General features: G+C 56.2%; 1 protein-coding gene across 7 annotated transcripts in view; it reads left to right on the forward strand.

Annotated features, from left to right (window-relative positions):
• GRM4 (glutamate metabotropic receptor 4) overlaps nucleotides 1-14,081 on the forward strand; it is a 125,241-nt gene that overhangs the window by 53,463 nt on the left and 57,697 nt on the right. For all 7 annotated transcript variants that reach the window (XM_017853651.1, XM_017853652.1, XM_017853650.1 and 4 more), the window contains one exon: nucleotides 3,136-3,352. In XM_017853651.1, coding sequence (XP_017709140.1) covers nucleotides 3,136-3,352 — 217 coding nt within the window. The remainder of the gene's footprint in view (nucleotides 1-3,135; nucleotides 3,353-14,081) is intronic.

Below are 14,081 nucleotides of genomic sequence, written 5' to 3' on the forward strand. Positions count from 1 at the left end.
GGCCTCCTTCCCTCTCCCGGGAGCCAAGGCCTGGTGGGAGGAAACACCAGAGGTAGGGACAAGCTTCTGATCAGGAGGGGCGTGGAGGCAGGCAGGTGATGATCGCTCCTGGCTGAGGCCCAGCAGAGGCGAGGGAGAGAGGTAAACAAAACACTTTTCTCTCAGGGACCTCCCCCCAACAAAGCACTAACCTCCCCTGCACAGTGTGAAGAGTGCAAAGGCTGAGAAACTGCTTTAAAACACAAGATTTCTTAAAAACAAACCAGCCATGACTCGAATACCATTTTCAGACCTCAAAAATAACAACCTTAAAGTGAATTAAAAAATATTCAGTCAGAGCTCACATTTTAGAGGGTGCTGTTTTTATGCTAAGTGTTCTCCAAGGCGGAGAGGACTGGGCTAGTTTTCAGTCACTGCTGACAGAGCAGGTGAGGGGACACATAGATTCAGGTATATTCGAGCATGGTTTGCTTTCCAAATGGGTGGAAGATGTGCATGGTTCCACACTGGAAACCTACAAAGGGTAGAAGGTGAAAGGTCCCTGCCCGATCCTGTCTCGGCCACTTGCTTTCCTCCCCTGAGGCAATGCACGTGTTTTGTTTCAGAGCAGCGAGTATGCACTTCCCCTTTCACACAGTAAACAGCTTCCACCTGCATGTTGCCTCCTTATTGCTGTTATTTTTACCCCACAATATCTTGGAGACCCACCCAGAGCGGTGCCTGGAAATCAGCCTCGTTCCTTTTCACAGCTGTGTAATATTCCTTATCTGGCTGGAACTTCTTTAAACAATCCCCTCTTGATGGACATACAGGTTGTTTCCAAAGTTTTACTGTTACAAACAGTGCCAGTGGATAATGTAGTACATGCCATTTTATAAAGACCACAAGAGCTACAGTGAGGGGGTTTGGGAGTTAACCCTTGTTCTGCTTAGAACCCTAAGGTTCTCTCCTGTCTGCTCTCCCCACAGCCTCCCTCCACAGCTCCTCCCACACTTCCTAGGGAGACAGTTTCAAGCAGAATTTGGGGAGCTACACTGCTTAAACTCAAATCCCAGCTCTGCCTCTCACCAGCTGAAAAAAAACTTGGGCAAGTTACTTCACCTCCCCTGGCCTCAGTTTCCTCAGCTGCACAATGGGAATAATTACAATAGCTGTCTCCTAAGGCTGTGAAGGTCACATGAGGGAATTCAGGCAAAGCACTCAGAACTTAGGGTTTCTAACGCTTGCTTAGAAACCTTGCTTAGAAAAATCCAAAAAACCAGTTAACTGTTTCCCCTACCCACATCCTCACCCGTGAGGGCCTCAGAGGTTTGGGCTTTTCCCACAGCGGAGGCGGACAGTGAGCCATCTGGGCCATGCTTTTGGCAGTGGGCATTCTCAGGGGAGGGTGGACCCTCCCTGCCCCCAGTCAACTTCCTTATTGTCATTTGTCCGTTTATTAAGAGGCTATGGGGCCTACTACGCGTTGACTCTCCCCATCCTGCTCTGCTCCGGCCACACAGGCCCCTTGCTTGGCCACCCACACACCAAGCTCATTCCACAGGGACCTGCTGTTCCCTGGGCTCCGATACCTTCCTATCCTTGCTCATGCTGGCTCTGCTTGGCTGTCGCCTCCCCAGAGAGGCCTTTCCTGGCATTGCCACCTGCCACCCTGATGTCCCACCCCCTTATGCCCCTCTGTGAGGCCCCATGGCTGTGGAGAATGGTCCCGGTACTTGTTAGCTGGCTTGCTTCTCTCCTCCCACCAGAAGGAAGCTCCGTGAGTGTTTTATTCACTGCTGTCCTCAGCACTCGGGATATCAGAGGTGCTCAGTAAAGTCTTCGTTGAAGTGAACAGAGTTGAATGTTGGGATATTGAGGTGGGGCTTCTAGGCTGGCAGAAGCTCTGCCCTGTCCTGAGGAGGGGAGCTGACTGGTCTGGGAGGTGGTCCCGGGGATAGGGACACACTAGGCTTTAGCCAAGTGGGCAACCACTTGCCAGGAGCACCCCCAACCCTCCTGTCCCGGGAACATTTCCCCACCCACGGTTGCCACTGGGCCTGAAGTCCTGGCCACAGGTTTCTTGGCCGGGATTGAATCTGAGTGATTGCTTAGGGGCATAAAATCTTAGTTTTGATGCCAGCCGGGATCAATATGGATTCCCCACCCCCGTCCCCCTGGACAACTGAGTGGGCAGAGGGCACACAGGAAGAAGGAGTGTCCCTGTGGGCCAAGCGGGGAGTGGAGACCACAGGCCCTGACCCGCCGGGAGAGCAGAGCAGTGGGTGGGGCCCTGGAGGGGAGGGGTGGAGAGGAGGGACCATACCTCTCCCTGTCCTGGGGATGGTTGGGTGTATCTACAGGAGGCAGGGGGTCTGAGTCTCATCCCTGCCTGGGGAGGGTCCAGGTGAGGCCTGTGGAGGCAGGAAGATGCTCTGTGACTAGAAAGCCCTGGGGCTGGGGCAGGGCCCTGGGTCAGCTCTGCCTTGGAGAGGTTGTGGGACCTAGCAGGGTGGTGACTCTCTGGGCTCAGTGTCCCCAGCTGCAGAGAGAAGGGACTTCTTGAAGCCCACCCTGCTAGCTTCCTGGGCTTCCATCCTTGGGGGTGGAGTGGGGGTCGGGGGAGCTGGAATCGAGGCTCCATCTCCTCTGAGCAGGGCACGAGGAAGGAGGCTGAGCTGGCAGAGAGCTGTGGGGACAGGGTCTGCTGGGTCCTGACCAGAGGGGCTGCCTGGGGACATGGGATGGGCTACATGACCCCTCAGGGCCCCTCCTAACACCCAAATCCCCAGGCTGAATCATCTCATGTATGTGGGGATTTTCCCTGGGCTGGGATCTTTGAGCTCTTTGTGTAAATTGAGGCAGCCAGAGGCTCCCAGGATGTATGTGTGTGTGGTGTATGTACGTGTGTATGTGTGTGTGTGTGTGTGTGTGTGTGTGTGTGTGTGTACCTGTGTGTGGTTGGAGTGTCTTTGGGGACCCCAGGGAGGCCGGTTGGGAGACTTTCTGGAGGAGGAGGCAGTGCCCATGGGGAGGCGTGGGCTGTGGTGGTCCCAAAGCTGTGGGGACCAGAGGGAGGTTGGTGTGTAGGGGAGTGGGGCTGGCACGGCGGGGTGGGGGCAGCCGCCACCCTCAACAGCCCCTTTCGCCCCTCAGATACCCCAGATCAGCTACGCCTCCACCGCGCCAGACCTGAGCGACAACAGCCGCTACGACTTCTTCTCCCGCGTGGTACCCTCGGACACGTACCAGGCCCAGGCCATGGTGGACATCGTCCGTGCCCTCAAGTGGAACTACGTGTCCACGGTGGCCTCGGAGGGCAGCTATGGCGAGAGCGGTGTGGAGGCCTTCATCCAGAAGTCCCGTGAGGATGGTGAGTCAAGCGCCTGGCTGCAGGGTCATGCCGGGCTTGGGGGCATGTGACTGACCCACCGAGAGCACCCAGCCGGGGCCTGATGCGGCCTCTGACTGCCTGGCTGTTGCCAGGTGGGCCTTGTCCTCCTCTTTGAGCACTGCGGTTTGGCCCATGGCCTCACTGGGCTCTGCATGACTCCTGTGCACGGCAGGTATGAGGCCTTTGCAGACGTGGGTGTGCAGATGAGGGCACTGTTGGCCTCCCTGGTGCGGGAGCCTGCGGGGCGGCCGCTATCCTCGCAGCAGAGGAAGGGACGGGGTGGGGACGAGGGCCTTGTTTAGAGGGCTGTCAGGGACTCGGGAGATGGGTGGACAGCCAGGCAGGCTCTCAGAGGAATGAGGAATTTGGAGCCCCTAAAATTGACCTGTCTGTGCTGGGGCTGAGGGGTGAAGGGCCGCGGGTGACCTGTGCTGGTTTGGGCATCAGTGAAGAAGGTGTCCCTGTGGGTGGAGTCTGAGGAAATGGCAAGTATTTATTCTCCTTGAGGTCTTCCCCTCATACCCTGATGCCACCTTCCCCCATGAAGCTTGCTGCATTGCTTTAAATTGCTGTCCTCAGATGCTCTGTGATAAAGCTTTCAGGTGTCCCCAGAGATAAGCGGCTGAGCAATAACAAGGGTTAACCCCTTGGCAGGTGACTCCCACCTAGCAGGGCCCGGGAGCGGGCCCCTGGCTGGGTCTCTGCTTCTGCTGGTGCCCTGGGAGGACTGGCTGCGTGGGCTGCAGCTGTGGGCATCTAGGGGCAGCAGGCAGCCGTGGGCTGGGGGGTCTTCACCTGGGCTGGGGTGAGCCAAGATGGGACGGCTCCTAGGAGGCTGTGGGGCTGAAGGATGGTGCCTGTGACTTCCTTGGGGCCCTGTTGTGGTGTGTGGGGGAAGCGGGGAGGCCCTTCTCCCTCCTGGCAGACCCACTTCCTGCAGAGAGGGCCTGTCTGCCCTGCCCCTGGTCTCTCCCAAGGCCCTACCTCTACACAGCTTGCCAGCGCCTGAGACCTTGGGTGATGGTGTCTGTATATTTATACCCTCATGGCCTCAGCACTCTAATTGCTTTTCCTAAGGACTACAGAGTGTCCAGAGGCTGCCGTTGATAACACCCCGCGGGCATAATGCTGCTATAAATCTCAGATAAGCCCCTTTAATTGTACTGCTGAAGCTGCTTGGGTGCCTCCACCTGGTGGAGGGGGCAGCGGGGCGGTGGGAAGTGGGGCAGTGCTGACTGATGGCTGAGGCTCCAGGCCACTCTGCACTCCGGCAGCCTGGCAGAGGAAAAGGAAGCAGAGGTGAATAGTACTCCACTCCCACCTCCGGGCGGGCTGCCAATAGCACCTGGGGACCCTGGCAGACGGTGTCAGAGCCTCAGAACCCCAGAGCCCAGCCCCTCCCTCGGGCTACCCACATGTCCTTTCCTCCTTTGCTCAGACCCAAGACCTGGCACCTCCCTCTGGATGGCACCTCCTACCCTGCTCTGCTGGTTCCTTTCCTCCTTTGCGGCTTGAACTCTTCCCCAAACCAGCCCCCTGCCTTTTCTGTTCAAGGCATGACCTTTGCAGGATATAGGGACAACGGTATAGGATGGGGGAAGGGATCGAGGGCCCTGAGTTTCTGTGTTCAGTTGTGTCCAGTCCCTGCCCTGAGGGACCTCAAAGCCACCCCCAGTGCTCATGCAGGCCTCCCTCTGTGCCCAGCACCTGCTGTCCTGGGCAGTCCTTTCTGCCCTTCGAGGTAGATGCTGCCTCATCCCCATTTTGCAGGAGAGGAAGTGCAGGCACAGAGAGGCTGAATAATAGCTAGCACCAGGCCACACAGCAAGTAAGAGGTGGAGAAGGGATTTGAACCCAGAAGGGCTGGCTCTGGGACTAGAGGTCTCACCTGTTTCTGGACTCTTGTCTTCTCTGTCTTCTGTCATTTGCGTGCTCACTGAGACCCTGGGCCAGCCCCTGTGCAAGTGCTAGGGTATGACAGGGACACACAGGCATGCCTATGTACACACAGCCTGGAGGGACAGGAGAGGCATGGGATAGGGGTGCAGTCTGGGCATTGTGTTTTGGCTGAAGGTAAGCCTATTGTTTAATTTTTTTAAAATCAACATCTAATCAAGTATTGGGTGGTTAGAAAAAATAAAGTCTACTCAAGATTTTTTAAAAGGACTTCATCATCTAGAAAACTAAAATTTGCTATTATGCGAAGGCCTTCAGCATGGGGCACTCCTGTCCTGGCAGAGGTGCCCCTCACAGTGCCTGCCACGCCCCATGTACCATCTGCACCTCCCTGAGGGCCTGGCTTCCTGCTTGACTGGGCCTCCCATGTCCCCAAACTTCCAAGGCCACCCCATGCTAGTGTGCAACAGCCTACAGGGGCCTGGCCAGGGCAGCTTAGGCAGCTAGATCTCCTCGCGCAACCCAATAAATGAAATTTGATTTGGAGGAACATCTTTTAGAAGGTGAAAAGAAAGGGAGAGAGAGAGCTGCACTCCAGCTGGCCAAATTGAAATCAGAATTGAGCGGCCGGTAGAAAGAGGCCGCTGTACCTTGTAGCCTAATCCCTGCGAAAGATTAAAGATGTCTTTGGCTGTATATTGTATTGATTCGTCCTCTGAAGTATAAATCATCTGTGAGTTGCTCAGAGGAGCGCCGGGTAGGGGAGTGGCGGGGAGAGCATGCTGGCCAGGCTGGGATGCATGCTGGAATTGTGGTGAGCGAGTCCTAGGTGCCGACTGTGTGCTGGGCTCCGGGTCCTTCAGAGGAGCATGACTATGCCCATTTTATAGATGGGGAAATGGAGGCCAGAGGGGGCGGGTCACTTTCCCAAGGCCACAGAGCCAGAACATGGAGGAGCTGGGATGGGAACCTGGCTCTGTCCTTCAGGTAGGGAGCCCATAGGTGGCACCTGGAGTGGCTCAATACTGACTGGGCCTCTGGCACCAGGCCTAAAGGAAGCCCTGGCACTGGCATTCCCCACCTCTACCCTTGTCCACACATGCTCTGGGCAATCCTGTGGCCCTTGACTGAGCCCTGCTTGGGCCAGACACACCCTGTGAGTGTTACAGATCCTGGTAATGACCATGCGGCTAAGTGCAACACCGGTGGGCTAGGTGTTTTGTCCCCATTTTGCAGATGGGAGAACTTAGCCTCAGAGCAGTGATGTGGCTTGCCTAGGGTCACACAGCCAAGTGTCGGAGCAAGACTTGGAGCTAGGGCTGTCAGACCAGGCACTCTACCTATACGCCCTGTCTTCTCCAGCTTGCATTGCAGAAGTGGCGGCAGGTGCATAAGAGGTCAGGCTTCTTCAGGCAGACCTGTGCCCTGGCTCAGACGCTGACTGGCTGTGCGGTCTTGGGAAAGTCATTTCGTCTTTCTGGGCTCAGTTTCTTATCTGTGAAATGGGAATAAAGCAGGGTATAAGAGTAAAATATGCAGCTGGGCACGGTGGCTCACACCTGTAATCCCAGCACTTTGGGAGGCCGAGGCAGGCAGATCACGAGGTCGGGAGTTTGAGACCAGCTTGGCCAACATGGTGAAATGCCGTCTCTACTAAAAATACAAAAATTAGCTGGGCATGGTGGCACGAGCCTGTAATCCCAGCTACTTGGGAGGCTGAGGCAGGAGAATCGCTTGAACCTGGGAGGTGGAGGTTGCAGTGAGCCAAGATCATGCCACTGCACTCCAGCCTGGGTGACAGAGCAAGAATCTGTCTTAAAAAAAAGGAGTGAAATGTGCTCGTGGCACATGCCGGCAGGAGCTCAGGAATGCGCACTGCAGGGTTTGTCAGGGACTGGCTGCCTGGATCCCAGCCCTACCTGGGGTCTGGCTAGCCCTGGGAGGCCTGGGAAGTGCTGGGCCCCGTACTGTGCCCCTAACTGGGGATACAGGGATACAGGTGTGTCCAGGGACGGGGCTAGAGACAAAACTACAGGAGCCCAGCCTAGCTTGGTTCTTAGGGGACGGCTGCTCTGGTGGGGAGAGGACAGCAAGGTGAACTCCAAAGGCAGCTAGGCCAGGACGTGTGTGTGCGTGTGTGTGCGTGTGTGTGTGTGTGTGTGTGTGTGTGTGTCTGTGTAGGGGTGCATGTCTGGGAAGTTCTGGTCATGTGACTGGCAGGCCTGCCTTGGTGGGGGTATCTGTAGATAGGGTCTGTGTGTGTGTGGGGGGTGGTTGTCTGTGTGTGTGTATGCGGGCACATGTGGACCTTCTGGCTGCAGCCAGGACTTCCTCCTCCCTGTCAAGGCTGAGGCTGCACCAGGGAAAGGCAAGGAGACTGCCCTTCCCTCCCGGTCTCCTCCGCGGCGTCGCCAGGGCTGGATTAGACATGCAGAGCAGGCCCCGCCTGGGCTCTGGAGATAACGCCAGTGAGTCACCGAGGAGGGAGAAAGGCAGGCAGTGGCAAACATGTGGCACAGACGTGGGCACAAATGTGGTAGGCTTTTTTTTTTATTTTTATTTTTGAGACAGAGTCTCGCCCTGTCACCCAGGCTGGAGTGCTGTGGCGTGATCTCAGCTCACTGCAACCTTCACCTCCCGGATTCAAACGATTCTCCTGCCTCAGCCTCCCAAGTAGCTGGGACTACAGGCATGTGCCACCATGCCTGGCTAATTTTTGTATTTTTAGTAGAGATGGGGTTTCACAATGTTGGCCCGGTTGGTCTTGAACCCCTGATCTCAGGTGATCCACCCGCCTTGGCCTCCTAAAGTGCTGGGATTATAGGCATGAGCCACTGTGCCTTTTTTTTTTTTTTTTTTTGGAGATGGGGTCTCACCCTCTTGCCCAGGCTGGAGTGCAGTGGTACAGTCACAGCTCACTGGAGCCTCAACCTCCCAGGCTCAAGCAATCCTCCTGTCTCAGCCTCCCAAGTAGTTGGAACCACAAGCATATACCACCATGCTTGGCTAATTTTTTGTAGGGATGGGGTCTCACCATGTTGCCCAGGCTGGCCTCAAACTTCTGGGCTCAAGTGATCCACCCACCTCCGTCTCCCAAAGTGCTGGGATTATAGGCATGAACCACTGCACCTGGCCCAGGCCTGTTTTAAGTGCTTTGCACATATTACCTCATTTAGCTCTCAAGACAGCTCCATTATACCAATGGCTAAACAGAGGCTCAGAGAGGTTAAGTAACTCCCATGAGGCCACACAGCTAGGAAGTGGCAGGGGCAGGATTTGAATCCTGCAGATACTCTCCCTAGCCACTGAACTTACCCTCTGTGGTGCATGGGGCAGGAAGTCCTATCCACGGTGTCACCCAGGAGTTTGTCTCTAGTCCTCTCAGGTAAGTGCGTCTAGCATGTCTGGGTACATCTGTGCTTCAAGGGTGGAAACAAGATGGCCTCTCTGGGTGTGGCAGGAAGGAATGTGGGGGGCTTGGCCTGCTCCTTGGAGGATGTCTCGTTCCTTGAACAGCAGGAAATTCTGAGGCCCTACCTCTTGGCTGTGTTGCTGTGCCCTCCATTGGTATTCCAGAGATGTGGGTGAGTCAAGCTGTTGCTGGATCTGACCTCCAGCTCTGACTCCCAGGGCTGAGCATCAGACTTGTATGTAGATAGCCTCTGTTAGCACAGTGGCATGGCACGGCTGACAGCCCACTGAGGAGACAGTGCTTGGGCAGCAGGAGGCCCGGGCTGGGCAGCTCCTCGTCCAGTGGGCTGTGAGACTCTCTGCATGTGGCGTCCCTGGCTGTAAATGGAGCACCCCATCTATGGAGACTCCACGGGGATGAGGTGAAGATCTGTGCAGCCAGAGCCAAGGGAGCTGGCACCACTTGCATTAAGGGTGCCTGTTCCGCTGCCTCTCCTCACTCTCTGGCCTTGCCCCCTTTTGTGCCTCTCCCTTGCTCTTGCCACACCAACTATCTTGCAGCTCCTCAAATGTTCCAGGCACCAGCCTGCCTCAGGGCCTTTGCATGGGCTGGTTCTCCTGCGGGAAAGCTTCTCTTGCATGTCCACGTGGCCCGCATTCTTGGTGTCTTCAGGTGTCTTCTCGGATGTCTCCCTTCAGAGAGGCCTCTGAACAGCCTATCTGAAACAGCCCCTGCCTCAGTCCTACTCTCCAGTCCCCGTACCCTGCTGTTTTTCTTTATAGCACCAGACTAATACCTTTTTATTTGTTTGTGTATGATCCACCAAGGCAGAGATTTTAATCTGTTTTGTTCTCTGCTACATCTCCAGCATCTAGCACAGCCCTGGCACATAGTAGTTGCTCAATAAATGTTTGTTGAATGAATGGTTAATTGCAAAATCCAGCCCCCAACTACTCACTTCTTTAGCTCTCTTCCCACCCCTAGACCTGAGAGGTTGCTCTCCCAGCCTACAAAGGGGCAAACTGAGGCTGACAGAGTGTAGGCATTGGGGGTGAGGCCAGGCTAACCTGGGACCTCCACCTCCTGCCCCACTGAGCTCCCTGGCTGTTCCCCTTCCTCTCTCTACTGACTCACTGAGGACAGAAATCCATTTCTGGAGACATAAGGGAGGGAGCAGGAACTCGGGGCCTGTCAGCAGCTGCGTCAGGTGAACTGTGGGGTGTGCCTCGTGCCATTCCTCACTGCTGGCCTTGGGTGCTTCATCCTGCAGTGCTGCTGCCCTGGGGGGCAGGAAGGGGAAGTGGCTCAGTCCTCCACCAGCTTGAGTCTCCAGCTGGCTGGAGCTTCCTAGATTTATTTTGCCGTGTGCTGTGCCCCATGCCCTCCCTTGCACATAGAGGACCGCAGCATAGCATACGACTCTGTAGAGTGGAGTGTGAGTGAACAGACGACCAGCCCTATTCCCTGGGCATGTTCCAGCCCCGGTGTGAGACAGAGACAGGCTGCAGGCCCTGCTCTCAGGCCCTTTTGTGTGGGCATGAGAGGAGCCATGCACAGCCAGCCCTAGCACCTGCCCTGCACACAGTAGGTGCTCAGCAGAGCCTGCCTGAATAAGTAAAAAAAGGGATGTGGTGATGTGTCCATTGAAGTGAAGACACAAACCCCAGGGCTGCGGGGGCTCCAGCCCAGCCAGGCTGGGCAGGCAAGCAGGGCTTGGAGGAGGTGTATTTGGACAAGAGGAGGAAGGAAAGGGCACGCCAGGTGGGAGAACAGTGGGAACAAAAGCCTGGAAGTGTGAATGAACAGGCAGATGGAAGCGATGAGAGGCCTGGGTTGGAGCTCCTGTGGCCGTGGGGTGGGGAGGGGATAGGGAGCCATTTGAGGTGGGGCCGAGGAGAGTTTCTTTTAGGCCAACGCCGCATGTTGAAATGTTTCGTGCTGGCTTGGCTGACCATCTCCACTTGTCGGGCCCAACTCGCTCAGGGCCCTGAGGGGTCCCCTTGCCATTGAGGCTCAGAGCCAAGGCCCTTCTCCCTGAAGGCGCCCCTCACCTGCCCTGTCCCAAACAGAGCTGAGCTCCTTGGTGGAGCAGGCGGGGGGGGTTTTTCCCTCGAAGGCTCCCCGGGAAGCCCCTTCAGGTGGGCCACAGTGCCTGCTGACCCTTCCCTCTGCCCCTGCCCCACTGACAGCTCCAGAGGCCAGGGAGGGACAGGACCCCGCCTGGCTCTGTGCCCCCCGCCCTCCCTCGCACATAGCAGGGCCTCAGCACACGCTACAGAATGAAGAGTGAGTGAACAGATGACCAGCCCTGTTCCCTGGGCCTCCTCTTACCTGTGACAGGAGTGGGTACAGTAGCCCGCCTCTGAGGTCCAGCTGGCACGGACAGGCTGTGTTCTTGCCCTCCATGGCCTTGGCTCTAGGCATCCTTCATGAGAGCAAAGACCTGTTCCCCACAATTTGGACCCATCCTGAAGACACCCTCAGACACCCACTGAAAACTACTTGTTTAGAATGTGTCTGTCAGAGGAGTGCCGGAAAGGAAGCTTCCCGCAAGGCATAAAGGAGTGGATGTCAGCGCTGACCCCTCAGGGCTTGGCATTTTGGTTCAGGAATGATCAGGGCCAATTGCATGGTGGCAGTGCCTGGAGCATGCAACCTTCCCACCTCATCGGATGAACCATGGTCAAAATGAGCAGGGAGCAGGGGTTTGAGTGGGGGTAGAAGCAGCGAGGGGTGCTGCTCCTGGCTTTAGCCTGTATCTGAGTATCGGATGACTTTTAGCAGCTTCAAAGGGAGAGGCCTCTGGACTGTTCCACCAGCTGCCTCCTGGGACCCAGGGACCCTGCAGCCCAAGGCTGAGCACTCTGCCCTCTGACGTTGTGTTTTCCCAGGACGAGGGGGAGTGGGCCCCACCCTGCAGCCAGAACCTCCCATTCTAACCTATCAACTAGGCCGTTCTAGACCCGAGACCCATCTTGCCTTCCGTTGCCCTTGTACGCCACCTATCACTTTGCTGTGGGTGGAAATTAAGTGGACCTGGCATGGGCGCCCCCTGCCAAGCCATGAGACCCACCACTCGCCAGCTGGGTCTCCTTGCCGGGGCTTGGAGATTGGCAAGGTGTTGTTGTTAATGTGACTGCTCGTGATTGCCAGGTCAGTCTCCGTTCCGTTGTGAAGATGAACCACGCGTTTGTTTGGTGCGCCTCAGGGACTGCGCCTGTCTGCTTGGATTCCTCTGCCACTCTGACCTGTGCAGGGCCTGACGCTTCTGCATTTTGTAAGTCCCCAGGTTGGTGTCGCCTGGCCTGCTGCTTTTCTTTCAGTGCAGCCACTTTTCCTGGCTCCCTCTGCCTGATGCGCTTGTCCAGACGGGGACATGCTCCCGTCTGCATTCGCCTCTAAGCTTGATGGGAATGACAGGAGGAAGACGTCAGATGCTGAGCCCTTTTTCTCTGAATTTGCATCTCTTCCCTCCTGATGGGAAGCAACGTTTTCTTTCACAGCCTCCTTTGTGGAATGTGTTTGAAGATTCCTTTGGGGTTTGAAAAAATTCCCTTTGCTGGTGGCAGCCCCTTTGTGGCTTTGGCCTTCTGAATCCGGTCCTTTTCCCCAGTGATGCAGGAGAATAGAGTGGCCAAGAGCCCAGACACTGGGGCAGATGGTGTGGCTTCAAATCTGGCTTTGCCATCATGAGTTGTGCTACCCTAAACAGTCCCCGAGGGGCCCTGTGCCTCAGTTTCCACCTTTGTCAAACAAGGATAGTAATAGTCCTTCCCTTACAGCTTGTTGTGAGGTTAAATGCATGCATAGCTATAAAGCGCTTGCCGGGTGGACCGGGCACTGCACTGCACACTGGTGCTCCCGAAGGCATTAGTTGTTTTCCTTCTTAACCAGAGAACAGGAGCGGGGCCGGGGGCCCTGGGCTGGGAGGCGGGCTGAGTTCTGGTCCCGGCTCTTGTCTCTGGGCGGCTATGTGACTTTAGGCTGGTAACCTTCCCTCTCTGAGCCTCAGCTTTATCGACAGCATGCAGCCAACATATCAGGGGACCTCTGAGTCCCCCACGGCACAGGTCTTCACATCCCTCACTGACTTCTCGTGGCTTTCCTGTCTCACTTTGCCACATGGAGGGTCAAGCACCACAGTTGGTCTCTGGCTTCCCGTGTGTCTTGTTTTTGGACCCAGGCAGGAGCCCACAGAGTAGCTACTTCCAAAGCGGCCTGCTGCTCCCTAACTCCTCTGGCCTCTGATTTTTTTTTGATATTTTTGACAAATCTCTCAACTGGAACCCCATTTTCTTCAAGCTCATTTTCTTCTGTTGTTTCTTTCTCCTCACTGAGCCTCTTCACTCAGAGCACACTGGGGTCTGTCCCCCAGGCTCCCACTGGACAGGGACCCTTCCAGTTTCTTCCCTTGGCTAAAGGGCAAGTGGTGAAGGCTGCTGCCCTGCTCACCCCTGCTTGGGTTTGGGCCTTGACCTTCAGGAAAGCATCTTCACCTGTTTGCTGACCCTGGCCTTCTGCCTGCTTTCCTGGCTGGGGTGGGGTTCCTGGAACTCCAGGTCCCCACTCTGAGCTCCTTGGAGATGTGGCTGAGATAAGCTCCATCTGCCTTTTCCTCTGCGTCTCTGGAGGGACCTGTGAACCCACCATTTCCTTCCCTGTCTCACGTTCGCCACCCAGCACTTCCCACCTCAGGCCTACATGGGCCTACCAAGTGCCCTGGGGCGGGGTGGGAATGTCCAGCAGCGTAAGTCCCAGTCTCAGCCCCACCCTCCACCACTATGTGACCCTACACGATTCACTTCTCCCTGAGCCTCCGGTTTTTCATTTGTAAGACCAAAAACGGACTGTGTGCCTTCCTCAGTGGGCTCATGTATGTGGGCATGAATGGTATATGCGGATATTTCTGCCTTGATATTCCATGTTGCCCAACCTGGTCCCTCTTCCTTCTTCCCAGAGCCTTTGAGCCTGAACAGACTCAGCCTCCCATGCCAGCGTCACAGCCAGCCTGGCCTGGCCTGTGGACAGACCCCTGAGACTCCTTGTGTGTAATAAACACATTTTGAGGCCATGTTCACAAACTATCATGACAGACGCTGCTCCCCGGCCCCAGCCTCAGCCCCTGCACAGAAACCCTGAGCATTCTCCCCACTTTAGAGGAGGTGACTGCAGCCCAGGGTGCCCAGGGGCTTGCCTGGGCCCTCCCAGCTTGTCAGGGCAGAGCTGGGGTTTGTAGCCAGTTCTGCATGACTCCGAAACTGGCCCTTGCTCTGGAGCTCGAAGGTGGGAAGATGGAGTCCTCCTTTTAAGTGGGGAATTTGGTTCCCTTCATCTGGCCTTCCCAGGGAAGCACTGGTGGGCTTGTCAGATGGGCAGGCCTCAGAAGGCCCTGCCCCACGG

This window comes from Rhinopithecus bieti, unplaced genomic scaffold (assembly GCF_001698545.2).
Source record: "Rhinopithecus bieti isolate Rb0 unplaced genomic scaffold, ASM169854v2 scaffold_36553, whole genome shotgun sequence".
NCBI lineage: Eukaryota > Metazoa > Chordata > Mammalia > Primates > Cercopithecidae > Rhinopithecus > Rhinopithecus bieti.